The sequence below is a fragment of the Pongo pygmaeus genome, chromosome 18, assembly GCF_028885625.2.
Source record: "Pongo pygmaeus isolate AG05252 chromosome 18, NHGRI_mPonPyg2-v2.0_pri, whole genome shotgun sequence".
NCBI lineage: Eukaryota > Metazoa > Chordata > Mammalia > Primates > Hominidae > Pongo > Pongo pygmaeus.
The window spans coordinates 33,604,100-33,626,570 of NC_072391.2; the positions used below are offsets into that span (position 1 = coordinate 33,604,100).

Below are 22,471 nucleotides of genomic sequence, written 5' to 3' on the forward strand. Positions count from 1 at the left end.
TTTGGTGATCCTGTATATTGGGTTGGCCAGCTTTCTCCAATGCCAGCTTACAATTCAGTTTTCTCTGGTCTACTCATATTTACAATATTTTCTAGATAGTCTATTATTTCACTTCTTCTTCTTTGACCCAGGTGCTTGTTTGTCTTTCTTTTCCAGTTGTTACATTTCCCCGTATGTGTTTTTGTTTGGATTGTTTCTAATTTTATTGCATTACAGTAAAAAATACCTAAATTATCTTGTCCAGAGAGCCTTTTCTCACTCCCTTTACCTGCAGGCTGGCTGGTGAACTCCTGCTGTTCTGTTAATCTCTCACACCAGTGTGTTATGTGGAAATGATTTGTTTTCTTCTCTGTCCTTCCCACCACACTGTGAAGTCCTCTGGAGCTGGGGCCACATTTTGCTTTATCTTGCTATACCCAGCAGTGCAGTATAGTTCTTAATATGCAGCAAGAGCCCAGGTAATGTTTGTTCAGCTGAAAGTTTCTCAAAATCCTATTCCCACCCCAGTTGCTTAGGGTTAACACTAAGCTTCTACTTATAAGTGAATTTGGTGAATCCAAAGGTTATTGTATTCTAGCCAGAGACTGCCTTATTGAGTGTGCGTTAGCCTCTATCCTAAGGCCGTAACAGATGTTTTGTTCAATACATAATGAGGCTACTGCTTTCCCCACATTACCAGTGAGGAAGCTGAGACTTAGAGATGAAGTAACCACTCCCAGCTCACACAGCTGGCAGTAAATGAGTCCACAGTTTGAACATGGAGCTTGATTTCTGTGCAGTTGACAATGTGGCATCCCCTCATCTCGTCAGGAGTCCACATCAATTCTAGGAGAACAGGTCTTCCCACCCTTACCTCTGCCAAGAACCTGGGAAACGAGTTTATTGTCTCAACTTCAGATACCTATTATTTTTATTTTCTCATACCAGAGTTTAAAATGGTTAGGAAGTAAGATCTACTCCTGTTCCTTTTGTGATTTCTTTATGGTGTTTAAGCTTAAAGGGTTTTCTTCCCTCTAGTGGCTTGACAAAGATTCAGCTTTTTTCTTATTTCTAGTTTGTATGTGTTGTTCTTTTAAACTCTATCTGGACTTTATATTGGCATTAACTATGTACTTGTCATTTTAAATTGTTATAATGTTGAGGTATCTTAATAGGTTCAGTGAGTCTTAGATTGCTGAGTATTGAGGTTATTGCCAGCATTCTGCTATAAATACTTTTGTGTAAGCCATTTGTATTTTATTCTTTTTCTGGTGGTGTTATTATTTATGGTGGTGGTAGAAGGGGTTTCTTCTATTTTCCAGCTGGGTTGTCATTTCCCTAGGCTGTACTTCCAAAGGATTAAAGGAATGAACAGGTAGTCAGGCATTTATTGGGGTTGTGCTGGGTGCTGAGTTGCTGGGTACTTTGATTGACAGGGAGCTCTGCTTTGGAGCATTTGGGAGGATCAGTACTGTGCCTGTCAAATATATATATTTGTTAACTTTAATGTGGATTGATCCAGTCTAGTAGACTGTATTCCAAGTTGGAAGATTCTCCTGATGGCTCTGAGTCTAGTAGGTGAGGTGTGTAATTTACCTTTTATTTCTTGTAAGTCTGGCTCTTTAATCAGGGAGGAGAAACTGCTATTTAATATTGAAGAACATTCCACGTATTCTCACCTTTATTGTTTAAAAATTTGTTTGATTACTGGTTGCATGACCTCACTAAATTTTCTTGGTGAATCATCTTAGCACACATGCCCTTCTAAAACTGTATCTAACATTCACTGAAGTGCAGTTTTAATTTTCAGTTTTTAAGATAGGTAAGGCTAGTTTAAAGGAAATAATAATGGATGCTAAAGAAATTCTCTAACGGCTAGATGAGTAATCTAAGTAGGATGTTTCTTTTTTTGATTGCAGTTTAATTTACATAATGACATTTTTAAAAAAAATTTTCTCTGTTGGGTAAATTTCTTCATAATGAGTGAATAAAAATAATTTTGAAGAGATAAAATGAGTTTTTATTCTATTTCAGGAATTCATTTAAACAACAACCTAAACCACTTGAAATTTGGCTTGGATTATCATAGACTGTCTTCTCCTACACAAACAGCAGCAAAGCAAGGGAAAATGGATTCGCCCACCTCAAGAGCAGGCAGCGACAAGATTGTCCTGTTGGTGTGTAACCGAGCCTGCACTGGGCAACAAGGGAAAAGGTGAGAACCAGATTATTTTCCAGTAAGTACCTAGACTGTAAAAGTTCAGTATTTTCAAACATTTTAAAAAGCATGGGCAAAAAGTTCTTACTTTTAGTAGTTAATTTTTGATTCTGATATTTAGAAAGAATACATGTACAAGTTGACCTGATTTGGGGGGTTGGTCGGGGGAGAGTAAAATTAGGAATCTGGGTTTTTTGTTGTTGTTGTTGTTTGTTTGTTTGTTTGTTTTTTGATATGGAGTCTCGCTCTGTTGCCCAGGCTGGAGTGTAGTTGCGCAATCTCGGTTCACTGCAACCTCTGCCTCCCAGGTTCAAGCGATTCTCTTGCCTTGGCCTTCTGAATAGCTGGGATTATAGGCGCCAGCCACCACACCCAGCAGATTTTTTATATTTTTAGTAGAAATGAGGTTTCACCATGTTGGCCAGGCTGGTCTCAAACTCCTGACCTCAGACGATCCACCCGCCTTGGCCTCCCAAAGTGCTGGGATTATAGGCGTGAGCCACTGCATCCGGCCAGGAATCTAGTTTTTAAAGTCCCATTTCATATGTGTATTTTCAGTTCAGGCTCCTCTTGGGGCTGTAGACCCATTTCCAGCTACTTTCCTGATAGCTTTTTTATTTTTATTTTTTTAATTCTTAACATGTCTACTTGGATGGTGCCATGTCCCTCAGTCTTCTGTCCCAAATTGAACTTATGTCTTATGTCCCAGGTTGAATTGAAATATGTCCAAATTTTCTTTCCTTTTAAAACTGGCTCTCCCAGTATTTCCCATCTTGGCAAATGGCACCACACATTCATTCAGGTTTGTAAGTCAGCAATTTGGGAGTCAGAAATCTCTCTCAAATTTGTCTGATGCCCTCTGTAAGAGTATATGGGTGTTTAGACTATCTTTTAAAGTAACTGTGTCACAGTAGGAATGTAACCTGAGTATTAACAAGAGACAGGTATGTTTCAAGGAGAAAGGACTCAGTGTTTCTTAACATTTGTTAGACTAGCCTTTATGTTAGCCTTTGAAAATTTTGCTTTGAAATAAGTTCCCTGCATAGTAAATAACATAAATGTAGAATGTGTTGATATGCATATTTATGCTATTCATTGACAGGTATTTTAGTGTTTACAGTGTGTTGGGCATGGTTCTAAACACTGGGGATTCAGCAGGGAACAAAACAGGCAGGGTCTGTGTCCTCATGGAGCTTCCATCCTAGCTAGGACAGACCGACTATGAACAAGCAGACGTCTTTAACTTCAGACAGTCCGTACCACGTCGAAGGCATTAAAACAGACTAGAATGATAGAGTGTGATGGTGGGAGGCTGGCAAGACTACATTAGGAAGGGAGGTCAGGGAAGGCGTCCCTGAAGAGACCGCGGCCAAGCTGAGCCCCAGTGTGCTGTGTGAACATGAGGGGAAAGGATCCCATGCAGAGGGAACACCCGGTACATGCACACAAGACTAGGAGGAGCTTGGTGTGTATCAGGCACAGAAGGAATGAAGTAAAGAACCTGTGGAATTCCCTTCATGATGCTAGTCTCTCAAAGAGTGAAGTCATTATTTTAAAAAAATATGGTTGGGTGATTTACATGTACTTGTAACTCATTTCACATCACAGTAGTTTTTAGGCAGATTGGTTCACTGTTAAGCACCACTACGAGCGAACAGTTTGATAGTTGTTGGAAACTGGTTTCTTGGTGATCTTAGCACCTCTACTTCCCTCTGGGCCTGAGTCAGAGTTAATCTGTTAGATCATTTGTTCATTCATTCATTCATCTTCTGTTTTCTAGATATTGTCTGTTTGCGCTATTAAGATAAATAAATCACAGTGCTTGCTATCAAATAACTCACAGCCTATTGGTGGAGGCAGAAAAATAAGCAGGCATTGTTTGTAGCACAGTACACACAGGGAACAAGCCAACAGGGTGCCTCCTGGAAAAGAATACCTCCACTGGGTCTTCACATGAGTGAGTAGGAGACAGCGTAGACTCAGAAGGGTGGGGAGGGTATTCCAAGTAGAGGGAGTTCCCTGACAAAAAGACATGGATGTGTGAGAGTAGGACACATTCAGGGAATTCAGGTTTGAATGACTGGGCGTGGATGAGAGTTGAGGCTAGGATAGTGGTCCTCAACATTGGCTGCATATTAGAACCACCCAGGGAGGCCCTAAAAACATCTCAGTGCTCAGATCATATTCCAGACTGATTTCATCAGAATCTCTGGGGGCTGGACTTGGGTATCATTATTTTCTAGAGCTCCTCTGGTGATTTTGGTCTTCGGTCTGTGCAGCTGAGGCCAAGAACCACAGTACTGCTTGGACTCTGTGGGACATAGCTCTGGAGCTGACTTTCACTGTCACTTGCTTGCCAGTGCCTCCCTTGTTGTCAGAGACTCAAGAATGTGGCTGCCTGTCTGTGAGACCTTCCAGCCCTGTCTAGTCCTGTGGCACCCACCCCTTATGAGTTCGACCTGTGCTGTTTGCCAGGCTCATGTCCACTCCCACCCCCTGTGCTCTCCACCTTCACTGATCCTGCCCTGTTGCCACCTGCTGTCCTAGCACCATACTCCCCTAGAAGCCATTTTGGTGTATTGGCTATTAAATTTCATTTAGAAATCCAAGCTGTTCATCTCCTTATGAAGAGTTACCATTAAATTTCCTGTTTCTTTTATTTTGAGAACTTTCCTAAAGCCAATTATATTGTGATTCCGTTTTAAGAGATCAAGAACAAAAGATAACAGTGTTAAAGGAATTACCGTACTTTTAAGGTGATTACATTGTTGATGTGTGTTAGATTTGGACTGCCTTTTGTGCTGCACTTGGAGAAGACAATAGCTTGGGACCTTCTGCAGAAGGAAATCTTGGAGAAGATGAAGTATTTCTTGAGGCCCACGGTTTGCATTCAGGTTTGTAAGCATTTTGATATTCCAGCATAGCATGGGTATATACTCAGTGAAGAAACAATCATTACAACGAAATTTGAGTTTCTTGTGTTTGGATTTCCAGGACTGAGAATTTATCCCTCATTTTATGAAAGAGCTAGCCACTGCAAGGTTTTCCTTGAACTGCTGCATATTCCTTTATAATATTTATCTATTAACATTTAGTACATGATCAGCTTGGAAGGGATTTAGTAGAATGTCTATCTGTATATTTTAAAAATTATTACTATGTTAAGGTATCCGTGGAAGACCATTAAGCTGATGTTTAGTAAAGGCAGTGTGTTACTTGTCTTGCATAACATTTGATATGTAAATTGCATTCGGGTAAATAGTATTTAAAGTGTATTAGAGTGGCTCAACAACCTTATAGAATCTTATAGTGAAGCATTTTGCAGAATAAACAGTTTACTGTAACTCTAATCTGTTTTGGAAACGCCACTGTGAAACAGATGCCCTTGAAGAAAGATTTGGCTTAATTCTCATCTAACATCTGATGCAGGTGTGTCCATTCAGCTTGCGTGTGGTCAGTGTTGTTGGAATAACATATTTGCTGCCCCAGGAGGAGCAGCCCTTGTGCCACCCAACAGTAGAAAGGTAAAAAAAATTTTTTTTTTAAATTACCTTTTACAGTCTCACATATGTTCATGTGTGATTTCAAGTGATGTCTTATATAATTTCCACATAAGTATGCAGGGTTCTTTAGGTTCATTTTGAAATTAAGTACTTATTTTACTTTTGATTTGTGCTTGGGTATATGTTTGATTATCTTTCTTGAAATAAGAAAAGCCCTGGAGGACTTGCGTTAGGAAAGCAAATTAACGTATGTCCTAGGACTGCAGATAAATTACACTTTCATATTCACCAGGAATGAAGTTTTGTAAAGTAACGTTCTAATCAGGCCACATTCTTCCTTAAAACCCTTATACGGCAACTTGTGGCCTAAAAGATAAAGCCCGTGTTCCACAATGTAAGAAATTATTCACAGTTTGAATTCCGCTTACTTCACTTTTGTCAGGCCTTGCTCTTCCTCTCCCCACTATCCCAGACTTTCAGCAGCATTAAAGTACAGATGATTGTTTGAACAGGCAATACTATTTTATATGCGTGCTTTGCATGTGTGGTTTCCTCTGTCCGTAATTCCTTTCCTTTAAGCCCTTTTTTATACTCTTCCTCCTCCCACCCCCGGCAACCTGCCCCATAGAATTAGTCACTCTACTCTGCTACCTCTGTGCTGTCTAAATCTGTTATATTTATAATACTCTATTGTATTAATAAAATAATATACATATATACACACTATGTGTCTATGAATATATAATATACATATGAAAACTCACATTTTTTATAATAATTATTATAATGATTTTTTCAACAAATATTGTAGTGTCTATATTTCAGGATTCTAAAAAAGCATACAACATGGTCCTGCTTGAAAGCTCACTGTTTGGGTTTAGAGATGAGAGTTAGTAGACAACAATCCAAAATATTGCACAACGTAAACAAGATGAGATGGGTAATATTAACTGAGTTCTGGGTTTCTCAGGAGATGGCAAGGAGCCAGTGAACTTGGGACGGGGGTAGCTTTGGAGGAAGGAGGAAGAAGGGTGCAGTCTAGAACAGGCGTGGCATGTTGGTGCAGAGGTGGAAAGGTGCAAGGGGCGACTTTGTTCCCGGGGGACTACCATCTGGTGTCTGTTTGGGTGGGTGAAAAATTGGGCAAGAAGTTGGGAAGGTCATAATGACTATCTGAGAGTGATCATCAACCTTAAAACATGACACTAAATTTCTTCCAACCTCTTTACTATTAATACTGTATTGGGCTTTTTAATTTAAGGGTTTTTCAGTTTAGTTGTAATGTAGTTATTAAATCAGTGGTTATAGTGGTCTTGCTGAAAACTTTTTTCTGATGGGGAACTATGATGAAGATTTTCATTAATCACATTATGATTTCGGGTAGGACATAATCACATTAAGTAAAATCATTTGTTTAGAAAATAATATGTGGCTTCCCTCTCCACTTCCCTGGTTCTATAGGGCATTAAAATCTTGTGGACCAGCTGGCACCACTCATGTGAAATTAGTAGTCGAGTGGGACAAGGAGACAAGAGATTTGTGAGTATTTTTAAAGTTAGTATTTATAGAAACATTGTTTTAATTATCATTTTTATAGCACACCTTTGATATGTTAAATGAGCTGAAACACAAATCTCTCTTCTCTTTAGCTAAGTATCCAGGTGTGTTGTTAACCCTTTATTTAAGCAGTTTATTATTCCTTTCCTGTACATTCTCTTTTCCCAATCCCAGAACCTTAGAACATTTGTTCACTGCTGAAAGAGAAGCTGTATACTCATTAACTACTATATAGGTTCAATTTACTTTGATTTTTTTTACAGGCCCATTAATTCTAGAAAGCGATGTCAGATGCGTGTTCTTAGATGTAAAGGACAGGAATATGTGGTTTAACCAGTACAGTTCATGGCCAAACCCAGAAAAATCAAGTTACTTGTGGAAATAACTTTGTATACAGAGAACTTTTCAAGAACATTTTGGAATATAGAAAAGTTGGGTCACTACTTTTGTTTTCTTATACATTGATTTTTTTTTTCCTTTGGTTATGGGTTTGTAGTCACTTCATGAAGCCATAATTGTATTTTTCCTTCTGTTTTGCAAGACATTCCCTGATAGATGCTTTTCCCCCTAATTGCAGCTTGTTTGTAAATACTGAGGATGAGTATATCCCTGATGCAGAAAGTGTTCGTCTGCAAAGGGAGCATCATCATCAGCCTCAAACCTGCACTTTATCCCAGTGTTTCCAACTGTACACCAAAGAGGAGCGGGTAAGAGACTGGGCAGCATTTCTTGGTTGCTCAGGGCAGTGGGGAGTGGGACATGGCAAGGTGACAGTGGAGAAACAAATCACGCCCCAGAAGTCGCCACAGGATTTTGCATATATGTAAGTCTGCACATGTAATGAGCATCTTGATGCTCTTGCTTTTAGGACTTTAACAAGAAGTTGTAAGTTTCTAGAAAACCTTGATTAATTGAAGTACTCTGGAAATGAACCTTCATAGTTAGTTATTTTTAATGGTTAATGATCAAGTTTTGGTGATTTTCTTTCTCAATTTAGAAGTTTTAAGATCTTTTCCTTAGTAACTTAAACAGTGATTCTTGACTTTTTGGTACTAAGAACATAGGTGCCAGGACCTATTTAAATTTAAATTAATTAAATTTAAAAAATTAATTAAAATTAAGTGAAGTATATAATTCAGTTCCTTCATTGCATTAGTCATGTTTCAAGTGCTCAGCAGACACATGGTGGCTAGTGGGTCCCATATTGAACAGCATAGATAGAGACCAGAAAGTAGACAGCAAGGCTTTGCAGGTAGTAGGGACCCAGTAAGTATTTAAATGAATGGATGGACAGAGAGATGGATAAATAAGCCTCTTTGGGTGGGGCCCAGGCCTGTGTGATGTTTATGCACTTTATAAACATTGACCAGAGTACTTGTAGTCATCTAACCTTGCACTGATATCTAGGATCATAATTTTGACTACTAGTTGTAACTCTTCACTCTTAAATAGAGGGAGTCATGCAATTTCAGGATTGAAGGGGACTTGAAAACTCCTTTATTCTAGTGGTTGGGTTCTTCTTCTACTTAATTTCAAATAGGTGATTGCTTAGGCTGAGTTTGAATATCTTTTGTTATGAGGTAGTTTGCCTCCTTAAGACAGAGATAGACCATGTTTTCTCTGGATGGCTGTGATGGTGACTGAAGTTAACCTGAAATATGTCCACTGGTTACTATAGCCAACAGTTGTTCTCTGTCTTAAATTCATTATGACTCAGAAGTCCTAATTTTATTTTTGTCTGTTGTTTGAATGTTTGAAAATAGCTTTTGTATTTCCAGCGAGTCTTCTCTCCCCCACACTGTTTTTAGCTAGTTCCTTTAATAATAGTTTTTCATAAGACATCGGTTTTTTTTTTCACCCCTTTTTTCCCCCCCTGTTTTGCACTTAATTATGAAATAGTTGGCTGTGGAATTGGTTGACTGTAGGTTCTCTATGACACCTTGCCCTGTTTAGCATTTTTTTTTTTTTTTAAATGACTTTGGAGATGTTTGATAATGGCACAAAGATAATGGATGAGCAAATCTACTAGATGGCAGCACTGGTATTCCACAACACATCTCACTGATCTAGAATGCTAGCAGGATACCTTTTAACAGGGGCTCATTCATTCAGTAGGTGTTTTTTGAGTACATACCATGTTAGGTATCGTACTGGTACTGAAGAAGTAGCAGGGGCCAACATAAACAACATTTTTGCCTTCATGCTGTTTATAGTCTAGTGGAACAAGTAAATAAAGGAAGCAAGGGTCCTGGAGTAGGAAGCAAAGGCCCTTTGGCAAGACTGTCAAACAGAAATGAAGCCAGTATGGCTGGAGGACAGGAAGTGAGGGGACAGAATTGAGAGAGTATATGCTCCATGAGAGCAGCTACTCCATTTTCTTGATCACTAAATAATTCCAGTATCCAGAGCAGTGTATGGCACATAGAAAGTGACATCTGGCCAGGCGCAATGGCTCACGCTTGTAATCCCAGCATTTTGGGAGGCTGAGGTGGACGGATTGCCTGAGTCCACGAGTTCAAGAGCACCTGGGCAACATGGCAAAACCCCGTCTCTACCAAAAATACAAAAATTAGCTGGGTGTGGTGATGCGTGCCTGTGGTCCCAGCTACTGAAGAGGCTGAGGTGGGAGAATCACTTGAGCCTGATGGGTGGAGGTTGTAGTGAGCCGAGATCACACCACTGTACTCCAGCCTGGGTGATAGAGTGAGACTCTGTTTCAAAAAAAAAAAAAAAAAAAGAAAGTAACATATTTAACATTTATACAGTATTTACTGATTTAGTCATTCCTCTGTGAGGGATAATCTGTTCAACAAACCAGAATCCGTTTAGAGTTTGGGTGCCAGCTCTGGCCACTTTTGATTGTGTTATTCCATTGATGCCCAGCATCTGCAGTTTCCAGAGAGATTTTGAGTTGCACCATGCCCTGGCTAAGGCATTAGTCCAGCCATAACACAGTCTTGCATTAAGTGGCACTTAATGGGAGTCATGCTTCTGTTTTCAGCTTGCCCCTGATGATGCCTGGCGTTGCCCACACTGTAAGCAGCTGCAGCAGGGAAGCATTACGTTAAGCCTCTGGACTCTGCCTGATGTGCTTATTATACATCTAAAGAGATTTTGGCAGGTATGGAAATCCTGTATCCTCAGGAACAAACAAGTTGTGACAAGTTTCTTATGCCCCCTGCTGATGGGCTCTGTAGGGATTCTTTGGTATACCTGTTTGGTCCAGTGAGTCCTGTCTGTGTATGTTATAGACACACTTTTGCCCCTGTGTTTAGGGTAATGTTTTGTTCTTTCCCAAGGCAAAATTTGATTTTAGTTCAGATTGCAGATATTTTACTTTGTTCTTGACTTGTAAATGTCGTGCCTAAATTTTGTTAAGTGTACTCTGGGATTTAAAAAGAACTAAGTAGCGATCCTTTCTGGGGAGGTAGAATTCTATTTCTACCTAACGTAATACGGGTGTTCTGCTCCTGAGAAGCTGTTGTATGGTTGGGGAGATGAGTCATAAATAAATACAAAGAAAATCTGCTTTGAATTGTATTGCTTTGTGAGTCAGTTTTTCCAAAAAGGCTGTCTATTCCCTGAGGTTAGGATTGTCTGGACAGTCTCATTATAAGAGGTAAATGGGAAGTAAACATTAGCGGACTCCACGAGGCCTGGCTCTAAGTTTGTATCTGAAAGATGAGCAAGCTTTTACTAGGTGAGGTGGAAGCAGGGATCTCCCACACGGGGGCAGAGGGAGCAGTGTGTGCAAAGCCCGGCAGTGGAGAAAGCACAGCCTGCACGAGAGGCTGGGAGCAGGCCAGGTGGGCAGGCACTCCAGAGGGGTGGGCAGTGGCGGGAGTTGATGGAAGACGTGGGTGGATGCTGGTTGTCCAAAGAACCCTTTGTGGGCGGAGTAGGATTCCGATGAAGGGTTATAAGCAGAGAAGCAACCTTACCAAATCTGTATTTTGAAAATATTATTCTGGATATTGTGTAGATAACAGATTAGAGGCTACAAGAATGAAGATGGGGAGACCTGAAGGAGGCCCTTGCCGTCATCCAGGGTGGGCTGCTAGTGGATGGGATAGGTTGTGGAGTAGAGATGGAGAGATGTTCAGGACTGTCTGAGGAGGCAGAGGTATCAGGGGCGACACACAGATGGTCCCCAGGTCTGGGACTTTCACACAGAGGTTTGAGGTTCAGCTCCTATGGGAGTGAAGAGTGGGCACTTGGCACCCACTGTGTATTCCGTTGGGATCTGCAGGTGGAAAGCTGGCTGAGGGTTTGGATACCAGCCTGCTGTGTCTCCTTCCGCAGACACAGAGTAATTTCCTGCGCTTTCTGTTTTCTTTTGAAGTCATGTCACCACCCTTCCAGCAATCCAGACGCAAACCTGCAGTGTCCTCTTTGACTCTTCTTTCTTGTCCCTCTCATCTAGGCATGGCCATGCCTCTTCATCGACTCCTGTGTGTCCCCTCCCCATTCTTGCTGTTAGCGTGCTGGTTCAGACATTTTGTTGCTTTTCAGCTGGTCACCATTGTAGTGACTTTTAATTGATTTCTTCACCTCCATTACTCTATTTCTAACATGTTCTGTGCACTGCTTACACAGTTCTTCACCCACAGCTCTGGTGACATCACCTTTTCCATAAAAGCCTCAGAGGTTACAATCCAGATTCTTCAGGCTGGCCTTCCTGACCACCCAGGACCCATTGTCCCTTTCTCTCATGAACATTTTTCTTCCCTTCACAGACCCATACGTAGCTCCTTAGGGTGGACATATCTATGCCTGGTTAATTTTTTAAAGTTTCCATAGACACAGGAAACATTCAGTCAATATCTATTCAACTGATGGTTGGATTTCAAAGCATTTACCTATAGGTTTAATGGAAAATACAGATTACCAAAGATTGCCACTGAGTGGATATGTTAAGCTAAGTCAGTGTTGCCTTGTAATGTGCCTGTTGGAGGAGATGGAGGGGAACAGGCACTGCTTATCGAGAGGCTCTTCTGCACCAGGCGCTGTGGTTTGCCCTTCATGGAGCCATCACATCATTAGTTTTCATGTCTCTTTGACAGAGGTATCAGGAAGAGCCACCTGATACTGTCATTTTTTTTGTAAGTCAAATGCTTTAAAGCCCTTTAACAGATAAGGAAAGGAAGACTCAGAGAGGCTCATTTACCCCCTCTATATGGATCCTTACTGGTTCCACCTTAGCTGATATTAAAACCTGTTCCTCTAGATAGCTAAAACTATCATCTGTTTCCCTGATTTGTACGTCTTGGGAAACATCAGATAGGTAACTCACACCGCTTTATCTGATAGCATCCACATTCCCCTCTAAAGTGATCTGCCATCTGCTTGCATTAAAATATCACCAGAACTTGTTTTTCTTCTTGCAACAGGAAGGAGACAGGCGCATGAAACTTCAGAACATGGTCAAGTTCCCCTTAGACTGGCCTGGACATGACACCTCATGTGGTTAAGAGGAGCCAGAGCCGCTGGAGTTTGCCATCCCATTGGTCCCCGTGGAGACGGCCCTATGGACTCGGGAGGGACCCTGAGGACTACATCTATGACCTGTATGCTGTGTGCAATCACCATGGCACCATGCAAGGGGGGCACTACACAGGTCTGCAGTGTGAGAGGCTGCGTGTCTGCTGGCGAGTCCTTCAGATGGGTTTGCTTGTGACAGGGTGACTTGACTTTAGAGCTTCATTTCCCCTCCGGTAGGCAGTGTGCCAACTGTGAGGGCAGTTTCCATCCTCTGGATCTCTGTCCAAGAGCAAATAAATGAACATTCTTCCTCCTTTTCCTGAGTGGGGTCGTCCAGTAGGTAGCTGACTGACTGGGGAGTGGTATGTGCAGATGACATTGTCTGGTCAACTGAGGATTTGCTCTTTGTTTACCTAACCTGCACTCCCCATTTACGGTTTTGCTAGATAGAGTTCCTTGAGTTCTATCTTCTCTCTCATTTTAAATGATTGTGAACTACTTTTTTTTTTTTTAATTAAAGATGAGCTGTTGCTGTGTTGCCCAGGCTGGAGTACAGTAGCTGTTCACGGATGTGATTATCACACACTACAGCCTTGAACTTCTGGGCTCAAGCGTCTCCTGCCTCATTCTCCAGAGTAGCTGGGATACAAGTGCATGACACTTTTATAGTGTCTTTAAAGTGACTTAGAAGGGTTTTTCTTTTTGTTTTAAGGTTAAATTGACCTTGTCATTTATAAAAGCAACTGTGTTCATCATGAAATTTAGAGGCTAGAGGTGGAAAGAATACCATCATCTATGGGCTTATCACTGAGATAACCACTGGTAACATTTTTTTTAATTGCGATAAAATATACATAACAAAATGTACCATTTTAACCATTTTTAAGTGTACAGTTCAGTGACATTAAGTACACTCACATTGTTGTGCAACCATTATCACTATCCATCTCTACAAGTTTTTTAATCTTCCCAGACTTAAACTCTGTACCTAATAAACACTAATTCCCATTTTCTTTCCCTTCAGCCGTGACAAGCACTATACTTTCTGTCTCTGTGAATTTGACTACTCTTGGTACCTCTTTTAAATGGAATCATTCAATATTTGTTCTTTTGTGACTGGCTTATTTCATGTAGCATAATGTCTGTAAGGTTCATCCATGTTGTAGCAGGTATCAGAATTTCCTGCCTTTTTAGGGCTGAATAATGTTCCACTGTATGTAGGTAATATTTTGGTATGTAGTATATACTTGACATGTTTTTCTCTTAAGTTTTTGCCATTGTTTTCCACTGTTGGGATTATACTGGCATTTTGTTGTTGTTGTTCAAGTGAACATTTATTGAGCCCCTCACATCCTGCTTGCCCTGGGCTCTATCACAGCAGAGATCAATAGGTCCCCAGCCTCTATTTTCTGAGAGTGTAATCAAGTAGGGGGAAATGTGGGTACAGATATAGTTTAAAAAGGACTCCCACATCATGGGTTCTGTGGTGGAGGTGTGAGCAGTGGGCAGAGGTCAGAGCCAGAGGAGAGAGTGGTCAGAGCGTGCTGGAGGGGGAGGGTCAGCTGCTGGGGAAAGGAACCTGCTGCCTCACCTCATGGGCCAGTGGGGTGGATAGACAGGTCACAAATTTGGAAGCACAGCAGCACAGTGAGGGGTGAGTGGCGCATGCGCTTCTGCATCCTCATCTTCACACCTAGTATTGTAACAGAAGTAGCTTGATGTGGACACTTAATTTTTTATAAATACTTTTTTTTTTTTTTTTTGTGATGAAGTCTTGCTCTCTCACCAGGCTGGAGTGTGGTGGCGTGATCTAGGCTCACTGCAACCTCCGCCTCCTGGGTTCAAGCAATTCTGCTGCCTCAGCCTCCCAAGTAGCTGGGACTACAGGCACGCACCACCTCACCCAGCTAATTTTTGTATTTTTAATAGAGACGGGGTTTCACCATGTTGGCCAGGATGGTCTCGATCTCCTGACCTGGTGATCTGCCCTCCTTGGCCTCCCAGAGTGCTGGGATTACAGGCATGAGCCACTGTGCCCAGCCTATAAATACTTTTTAATGACCACAGAATGTTCCGTTGATAGACCTCTAATGTTATCTAACCCTTCCCCATTGCTGAACATCTATATTGTTTCTGGTTTTTAACTTTTCATGTAACATTGTTGAATATCTTTATGCTCTTTCACTTTTTCTGAATTTTAATTCTGTATTTCCTTGAGATTGAGTCTTGGAAATGGAATCATTGGGCTAAGGGCCTGCATGAGCCTTTTGGGAGCCAGGCAGATTTCAGGGCTTTATTTGTTGATGTGAGGGTTGATGTGATTAATTTGATTATCCGTGTGAGTGGCTAGGATTTGGATTTCTGCATCCTTCACACTCAGTGTGTTATACATGTATACTTCTCAGGGACTTTCTTTATTAATTCAGTGGTCTCTGCAACAAGACCCCGAGTGCTAGTGCTCACCATTGATTTATAAAGGTAGGGAGAGGTGGAGGAGGGGTGGGGTCTGCCCAATCCTGGGTACTATTAAATCTCTGGGACTCTTTTCTCTAGTATTTAGCCATGAACCTCCCTCCCCATCAGCCAAGGCAGAGGAGTCCGTTGGCCTTGTTACCTTTCATACTCACTCTTTCAGTGTGCTCTGTTCCCTTCCAGGAGGGCAGGGGTTGGGGAAGATTACTGGACACAATAATCTTTTATTCTTGAAACCCTTTTAGTTCAAGTTCTTTAAATAGATATTTTTCTTTTTTTCAAACTCATTTTACTGCCAGAAGTTCTTTAAATATTTAAATGCTGCAGGCAGCAATTGTTTGTGAGAGGAATGATCCCAACTTTGAGCGCATCTCGTAATGGAATGGCTTGGATTGCCTCTGCCTGCTCTAGGAAGCACTTTCAATGAGAGAAAGAAGCTAGAGAAGTTTAAAAGATGCTGTCACTTCATAGAAGACAAAAGTTAATGTGAATTAAATGTTTAGATATATTTTGCCTTGTGCTTTGGTTTAAACCATATTTCAATGATGATAATAGTATATTTGGTATCTTACATATTTTAGGTTTCTATTTTATGGGGGCCATGTGTACAAATATTGTGTCTTGTTGGATTTTTGCTTTTGTGGCATTACCAGTTGTGTCTGTGTTCTTTGGTACTGAGTGATGGAATTCTATACTTGTGGACTGGTAGAATGGAAAGGGACGTGGAGGTCATTTAACTTCACAACTCACCCGGTGTTGTAACACCTTTGCCAGCATCCTTGATGTTCACCAGCTCAGCTTTGGTAAAGAATGTGTTTTCCATTTATAACACTATTTCTCAAGAAAATATGGACTGGCTTGTTACATAGTTTCTGGGAAGAAATTGTTGGGAAGAATAAGACAGGGCTACACTTTAGCATCATGTTGCTCTTTATATATAGAATAGATCTTGGAAAATGCCTGGAAACCTCCAGCTACCTTAGAGGCAGTACAGTTTGGTGGAAGGAGCTTGGGTTAGAAGCCAGACACATCTTTCTAGCTCTGTGTCCTGGGGCAGGTAACTGTTCACTAATTTGGCTACCATGTTAGTGAGCCAGAAAGTGGTCATCATGACCTCAAGGAACCCATTACCCAGGATGTGCTCAGATGTTTTCTGTATTATTTCCCCTTTCTCATGCTGAGGCCCTACCACCACTTTTCTAGTATATGAGATGTTTAGAGTCTTAGTTTAGAGAACATTTTAAATATTCTTAGCATTGTTGAATTAAAGATACTCTGTTTTTAAGTTTTTTCTTTTTTTTTTTTAACATCAACTTTTAAGTTCAGGTGTACGTGTTCAGGATGTGCAGGTTGGTTACTTAGGTAAACATGTGCCATGATGGTTTGCCGCACAGATCATCCCATCACCTAGGTATTAAGCCCAGCATCCATTAAGCTATTCTTCCTGATGCTCTCTCACCCCTCATCCCTGTTTTTAAGTTTTCATTTGGAATGTTTATTTTATTTTTTGAGACAGGGTCTCACTTTGTCACCCAGGCTGGAGTGCAGTGGTGTGATCGTGGCTCACTGCAGCCCCAGCCTCCCGGGCTCAAGATCCTCCTACCTCAGCTTCCCAAGTAGCTGGGACTACAGGTGTGTGCCACCACACTTGCCTAATTTTTAAATTTTTTTGTAGAGTCAGGGCCTACTATGTTGTCCAGACTGGTCTCAAACTCCATATCTCAAGCAGTGCTCTGCCTCAGCCTCACAAAGTGTTGGGATTATAGGCATGAGCCACCATGCCTGGCCTGGAATGTTTATTTTGATGTAATCTTTATTTTGTACTGTTTCTAGCTATAATCGATGGTATAATGATATAATCGATTGTGTAAGGATTCTAGAACAGTGCCTCTCACACCATCTGTGATGAAGAACTTGGTTTTTTCTACTTTAAAATTTCCAATCCTTTATCAACTAGTGCATTTGTAAAAATACAATAAAAATATCACGGCAGTATCAGATTGCTATAAAAGTTTTTTAAATGCTTTTCTCCTTTTTGGTGCTTCTCTCTTGTGGGCTTGTGTCGGTCCGTGAGCCATAATTCTAGTAGCACTGGCCTAGAGAATACTTCAGAAAATAGTTCTAGGAAGAAAAGCAAGTAGAATTATTTTGTAATTAATGAGTTTGCTGTGCTGCCTCAGTTTCCACACTGTGACTGAGAAGAGAACATTCTTAAGAGGAGCAGGCTGAAAGGAGGCAAGGCTGTTCTGTCTCCTCCTCTTGGGCCTGTCCCTCACAGCTCTGCTCCCACTCACCACTCCAGAAGAGCAGCTGCTCCCCAGCTGGGTCATGTGTGCATCAAGCCTGACCTGATGCCACTGGCCAATTGCTGTTTCCTTAGAGCTCCATTTGCTGCTTACATTTTAAGTTCTTTCCCTTCTGGTTCTGGCAAGTTCTCAGCTGCAAATAACTTCCCTGCCTCCGTTCATAGGTTCTTGTTCTGCTCTCCTTTTGGGGGACTTGTCTGGTGTAGCCCTTTCCCACCTGAGTCCCTTTAATCCCTTAAGTCTCCATACTTGCAGAAATGGTTATGGCCCATTGAAGGAATCACTCCTGGTGCCTTTCAGGACCTTATCTGCCCCATCCCTGGGGCCATCCTGAGTCTGTTCCAGCATTTAGCTAAATATTCTAGCACTTGATTATTCTCACCCCAAATAAATGCATATTTTTAGAAAATGTGATCATAATGTACTTTTCTGGATCAAGCTTATAACACCCTTTGATATATCCTTGCGGGTTGACTGGCTTTGTGAACTCTTAAGTTTTTGTCTGTTCTTGCTGGTACTTGAATGTTCTTTATTTCTAGCTCAGGCTTAGAATTTGAACTGAAAGAAGTCCTCCTGCATTCATGAGCTCATGTGTTCTCAGTCTGCCGGGGAACTTCCATGGAGCCTGGTTTGTGCTCCTCCCTGAGGGAAGCAGGGCAGGATAGGGCTTCAAGTGCAAGCCAAGGACTTGATAAACCTGAAATGAGCTGGGCTCCTGCCTTTCACCAGCTGCACGACCTTGGGCAGCAGGTTAATCTTTTTCAACCTCTGGAAATTGGGAGTAATAAGAGAACAAATCTGAGGATTAAATGAGTTGCTTGGCACATAATAAGTGTTACATATTATATTTATCTGCTATCATATCATTATATTGTTATTTCTATTCATATTATTTGCTATTTCTAATAGGCACTAAAATGTTGCAACACACTGAACTCAGGGTTTCTTCACCCTGGCACCGTTAATATTTTGGCTGGACAATTTTGTGTTGCAGGGGACTGTCCTGTGCATTATAGAATGTTTAGCAGCATCCGTGGCCTCTACCCACTAGATGCCAGTAGCACCTCTCCCTTGAGTTGTGACAATCAAAAACATCTCCATTCATTGCCAAATCCCACTCCCCCCGCCACAGACACAGTTCCCTGGTTGAGACCCATTGGTTTAAATAAGTGTGTGTTTTCTAAGATGAACTGGAACTGCATCTACTTGGAATAGTTTCGAATTTCTCAAGACATTTTGCTCGAGTGTGATATAGAATTTAGAATTTTTAAAAATCTCTTTCTGTGTTGCTACACGCAGCCTTAAAACATTCTTGAGTTAATTAGATGAGCCAAAGAGATGGTGTCTGTGGGTCTCATGAAGTGGCTGGTGCAGCCTCCCCTGGTGCTGATGGCGGGCTCTCTTTGGCAGCGTACTGTAAGAACTCTGTGGATGGCCTCTGGTACTGCTTCGATGACAGCGATGTGCAGCAGCTGTCAGAAGATGAGGTCTGCACGCAGACAGCATACATCCTCTTCTACCAGAGGCAGACAGCCATCCCGTCATGGTCAGCCAACAGCTCGGTGGCAGGTAAGGTCCACTCTTGTTCTTGGGCCGTATTTTCCAGAGCAGAAGATTGTAGTGAATGGTATAGAGGACCTCTCTGGAGGCTCTTATGACTCTGTCAGTTTGATCAGATGAATCCTTACATTTGCATTTAATCTGGAAACTAAAATGACTGCAGTCAAGGAAGTTGGGGAGGAATGTGACAGCAGCTGTGGCCCAGTGGAGTTCACTGGGGAGAGTGGGTTGGATCTGGCACAAAGCTCATGATGTGTTCTTGTGGATAAATGCATGGGTGAGCTGAAAAGCAGCGTGGCATGCTACCCTCTGTCCTGGGGTTATCCTGGAGCCTGTCCCATCTGGGCCACATAGCAATCATCTATAATACAGGTGTAATAATAATGCCTACCTCATGGGGTCGTCGTAAGCATCCAGTTAGGTAAATGTGTGTTAAAACATTTTGTAAAGGGTAAAGGACCATTAGAAATAGTCTGCTTTTCCAGTGAGAAGATTGGCCTCTTCTGTTAGGAGAAGGATTGATGGCTGTGATAATATTAGATGGCTTGGGTTTAGCCGGATGACATCCAGCCTGTTGTGTTTAATAAACGCAGGGACCAGTGCCCATACACAATATGAATGCAGCCACACATAATCCAAACAAGTGGACACACGTTTCTGAATGCAGAGTTTGACTTCAAGAGAGCGTGACAGAGGATTGGAATGTGGTAATGTGCAGTCAGGTTAGGGGCTATGAATCCTTGCTTCTCTTGAAGCTTGCAGGGGGTGAGTTCAAAGCAGTGAAAACAAGGCATCTCTCAAGCAGAATGACGCCCTGCTGGGGGCCAAGCCCACCCAGTGTACAGCCACTCACTCACTTAACACAGTGGGAACTCCAGTGCTCTTCCACCAGTCTCAGATGTGCTCAGAAATGACACCTTCTTGAGGTCTACTTGAGACAGTCATGCTGCTTCATGTACTCTGTTTCAAGAGCAATTTCTCTTGCCCTAATAAATATTTAAGGGCATCCCTGGAACAGACAGGGCAGATTGACATATAGCTGTGTGTGTGTATATTATTAATATTATGAAAATGGTTACAAATTTCCTTAAAACAGTGAGGCTGAGAGAAAAAGAGTACAATGCCGCATCCTCTCTTCTCTTTGTGTAAGAAATATTACTGCAGTTGCTTAGAGCAGTGCTGGGCATGTAGATGCTTAATAAATATTTGTAGAGTGAATGTATGAATGCTTGTCTATTCCATTCTCTTGCCAATTCTTTAGACTCAGACTTACATTATAAAGTATTCATCCCTATCCTTGCATTTTATTACTACAAATTTCATGCGTCTGGAAGTCTGCCTTACATCTTTTCATCTTAACTGGGGATATTCGGGAAGGCACGACATGACACAGGGTCTGGGAATTGATGCTGACCTCGGGGTGAGGACATCAGCGCCCCCCAGCTCAGCTCGTAGCACCTTCATGAGGGTGTGTGTGGCTCAGGGCTGGCCGAGGGACCCCAACCTGACCTCTATGCCTGTTTTCTTCTCTGCAGGCTCCACGAGTTCTTCCCTGTGTGAACACTGGGTGAGCCGACTCCCGGGCAGCAAGCCAGGCAGCGTGACCTCTGCAGCTTCCACCAGACACACCTCCCTGGCGTCGCTCTCTGAGTCCGTGGAGATGACTGGAGAAAGGAGTGAAGATGATGGTGGGTGTGGGTTTTGGTGACAAATTTCCAGAATGGTAACTCACAGACACAGCAGAGTCCCTTGTGTTTTTCCTAGGAGCTAAGTCCCAAGGAGATGGTAGGAGAACCCAAAGGGAGCTACAGGGAGTGGAGCTATGTAGCTGTGAGTTATGATCCTAAGAAGCATTTTGTATTAACGGAGTCATTTGCTTTTCCTGTGTCCCAGTACTTTCTCCTTCCACTTCATTATTTTCCACTTGCAAGGTCTCTTGTGGAGGCTGGAGCTTTATATACCAATGTATACTTTTTTTTCCCCCCAAAGTGTTTTAAAAAGCAGAATAGCTGGAAGAGGCTCAGAGAGTTTGTGCTTTGCCCAGGCCCTGGTGGGGAGTCGGCTCCAGGCTTGGCACGGAGGCCCCTGGCTCTCTTGGCCCCAGGAGAGCCTCACCTTTCCACCATGCTGCTCCCCAGGGAGGAAGCTGTGGAATGTTCTTTTTAGTACAGAAGCATCTAAAACAAAAACTGTTGTTGCCTTTGCATAGAGATAGTAAAAAGTCTGATAAAAATTGAACTCTTTTTTTTTTTTTTTAAACTTTCACTTTCTGCTTGGGTAATGGCAGGATAGACCTTAGTTTCGACAGGGACCCAGGTGGTGTGGGAAGGACCAGGCAGCCACAGTACTGGAAGCTGGAAGGAGGAGTGAGTGCAGCTTCTATAATGAGCACACTGACTCAATCTGCCAAGTCTCAGTCTGCAGCCAGCATTTCGATCACTGTAATTCTGAGAAAATGAAATTGAGTTAAAATTGCAGTAGTCTGGAAGAAGAATGCCAGGTGAAGAGAGCTGCACCATAGCTCTAGCTCTGCCACCTCTTCTGGCTTGTTGCCTCTTCCTCTTTATTTGTAAAATAAAAACATTGGACTGCAATTCCTAAGCTCCTTCCGGCTCCTCACATTTTATGGAAAACTGACTGGTGAACCTTTGCTTGTTCAGGCAGTTATTTTCAGTACTGCCTTTAAACTTAGAATTCACTGTCATTTTAACGATAAGCCTCAATAAGGTTTGCCTCAATCTATTTTTAAGCAGTGCAGTTGGTGAAATCAATATCCTTTTAAGCATCATCATTGTATAATGGTGCTGGGTGGTGCCCACAGAATAGAGCCTATCTCTTAAGTTCTATAAAGACAGAATTTTGTAAATATCACAACTGTAGTATCATTGTGTAGAAAATTTAATTTAGAATATTTTCCTAGGATGTTTTGAGCCACACCAAATAGGAGTATGTGGTTCTGATTATGAGTTTTTTTTTGTTTTTTTTTTTTAAACGGAGTCTCTCTGTGTCTCCCAGGCTGGAGTGTAGTGGCGTGATCTCGGCTCACTGCAAGCTCCGCCTCCCGGGTTCACGCCATTCTCCTGCCTCAGCCTCCCCAGCAGCTGGGACTACAGGCACCTGCCACCACGCCTGGCTAAATTTTTGGATTTTAATAGAGACGGTGTTTCACCATGTTAGCCAGAATGGTCTCGATCTCCTGACATCGTGATCCGCCCGCCTCGGCCTCCCAAAGTGCTGGGATTACAGGCGTGAGCCACCACACCTGGCCTCTGATTATGAATATTTTTTTGGAAGTTTTAAGTCACTGGAAATAGGAGTATATGATATCCAAGTCTTTTTAGCTCTTTGCGTTGATCCACATCTGTAGTCAACAATGACAGGCCAGCTTACATGTG

General features: G+C 42.0%; 1 protein-coding gene across 1 annotated transcript in view; it reads left to right on the forward strand.

The window, feature by feature from the left end:
- Positions 1-22,471, forward strand: part of LOC129015212 (ubiquitin carboxyl-terminal hydrolase 31-like) — a 60,099-nt gene that overhangs the window by 32,952 nt on the left and 4,676 nt on the right. Inside the window, 10 exon segments of the mRNA XM_063654286.1 lie at positions 2,014-2,194; positions 4,980-5,091; positions 5,627-5,721; positions 7,162-7,239; positions 7,835-7,964; positions 10,259-10,378; positions 12,648-12,695; positions 12,697-12,874; positions 18,927-19,085; positions 20,612-20,764. Coding sequence (XP_063510356.1) covers positions 2,014-2,194; positions 4,980-5,091; positions 5,627-5,721; positions 7,162-7,239; positions 7,835-7,964; positions 10,259-10,378; positions 12,648-12,695; positions 12,697-12,874; positions 18,927-19,085; positions 20,612-20,764 — 1,254 coding nt within the window.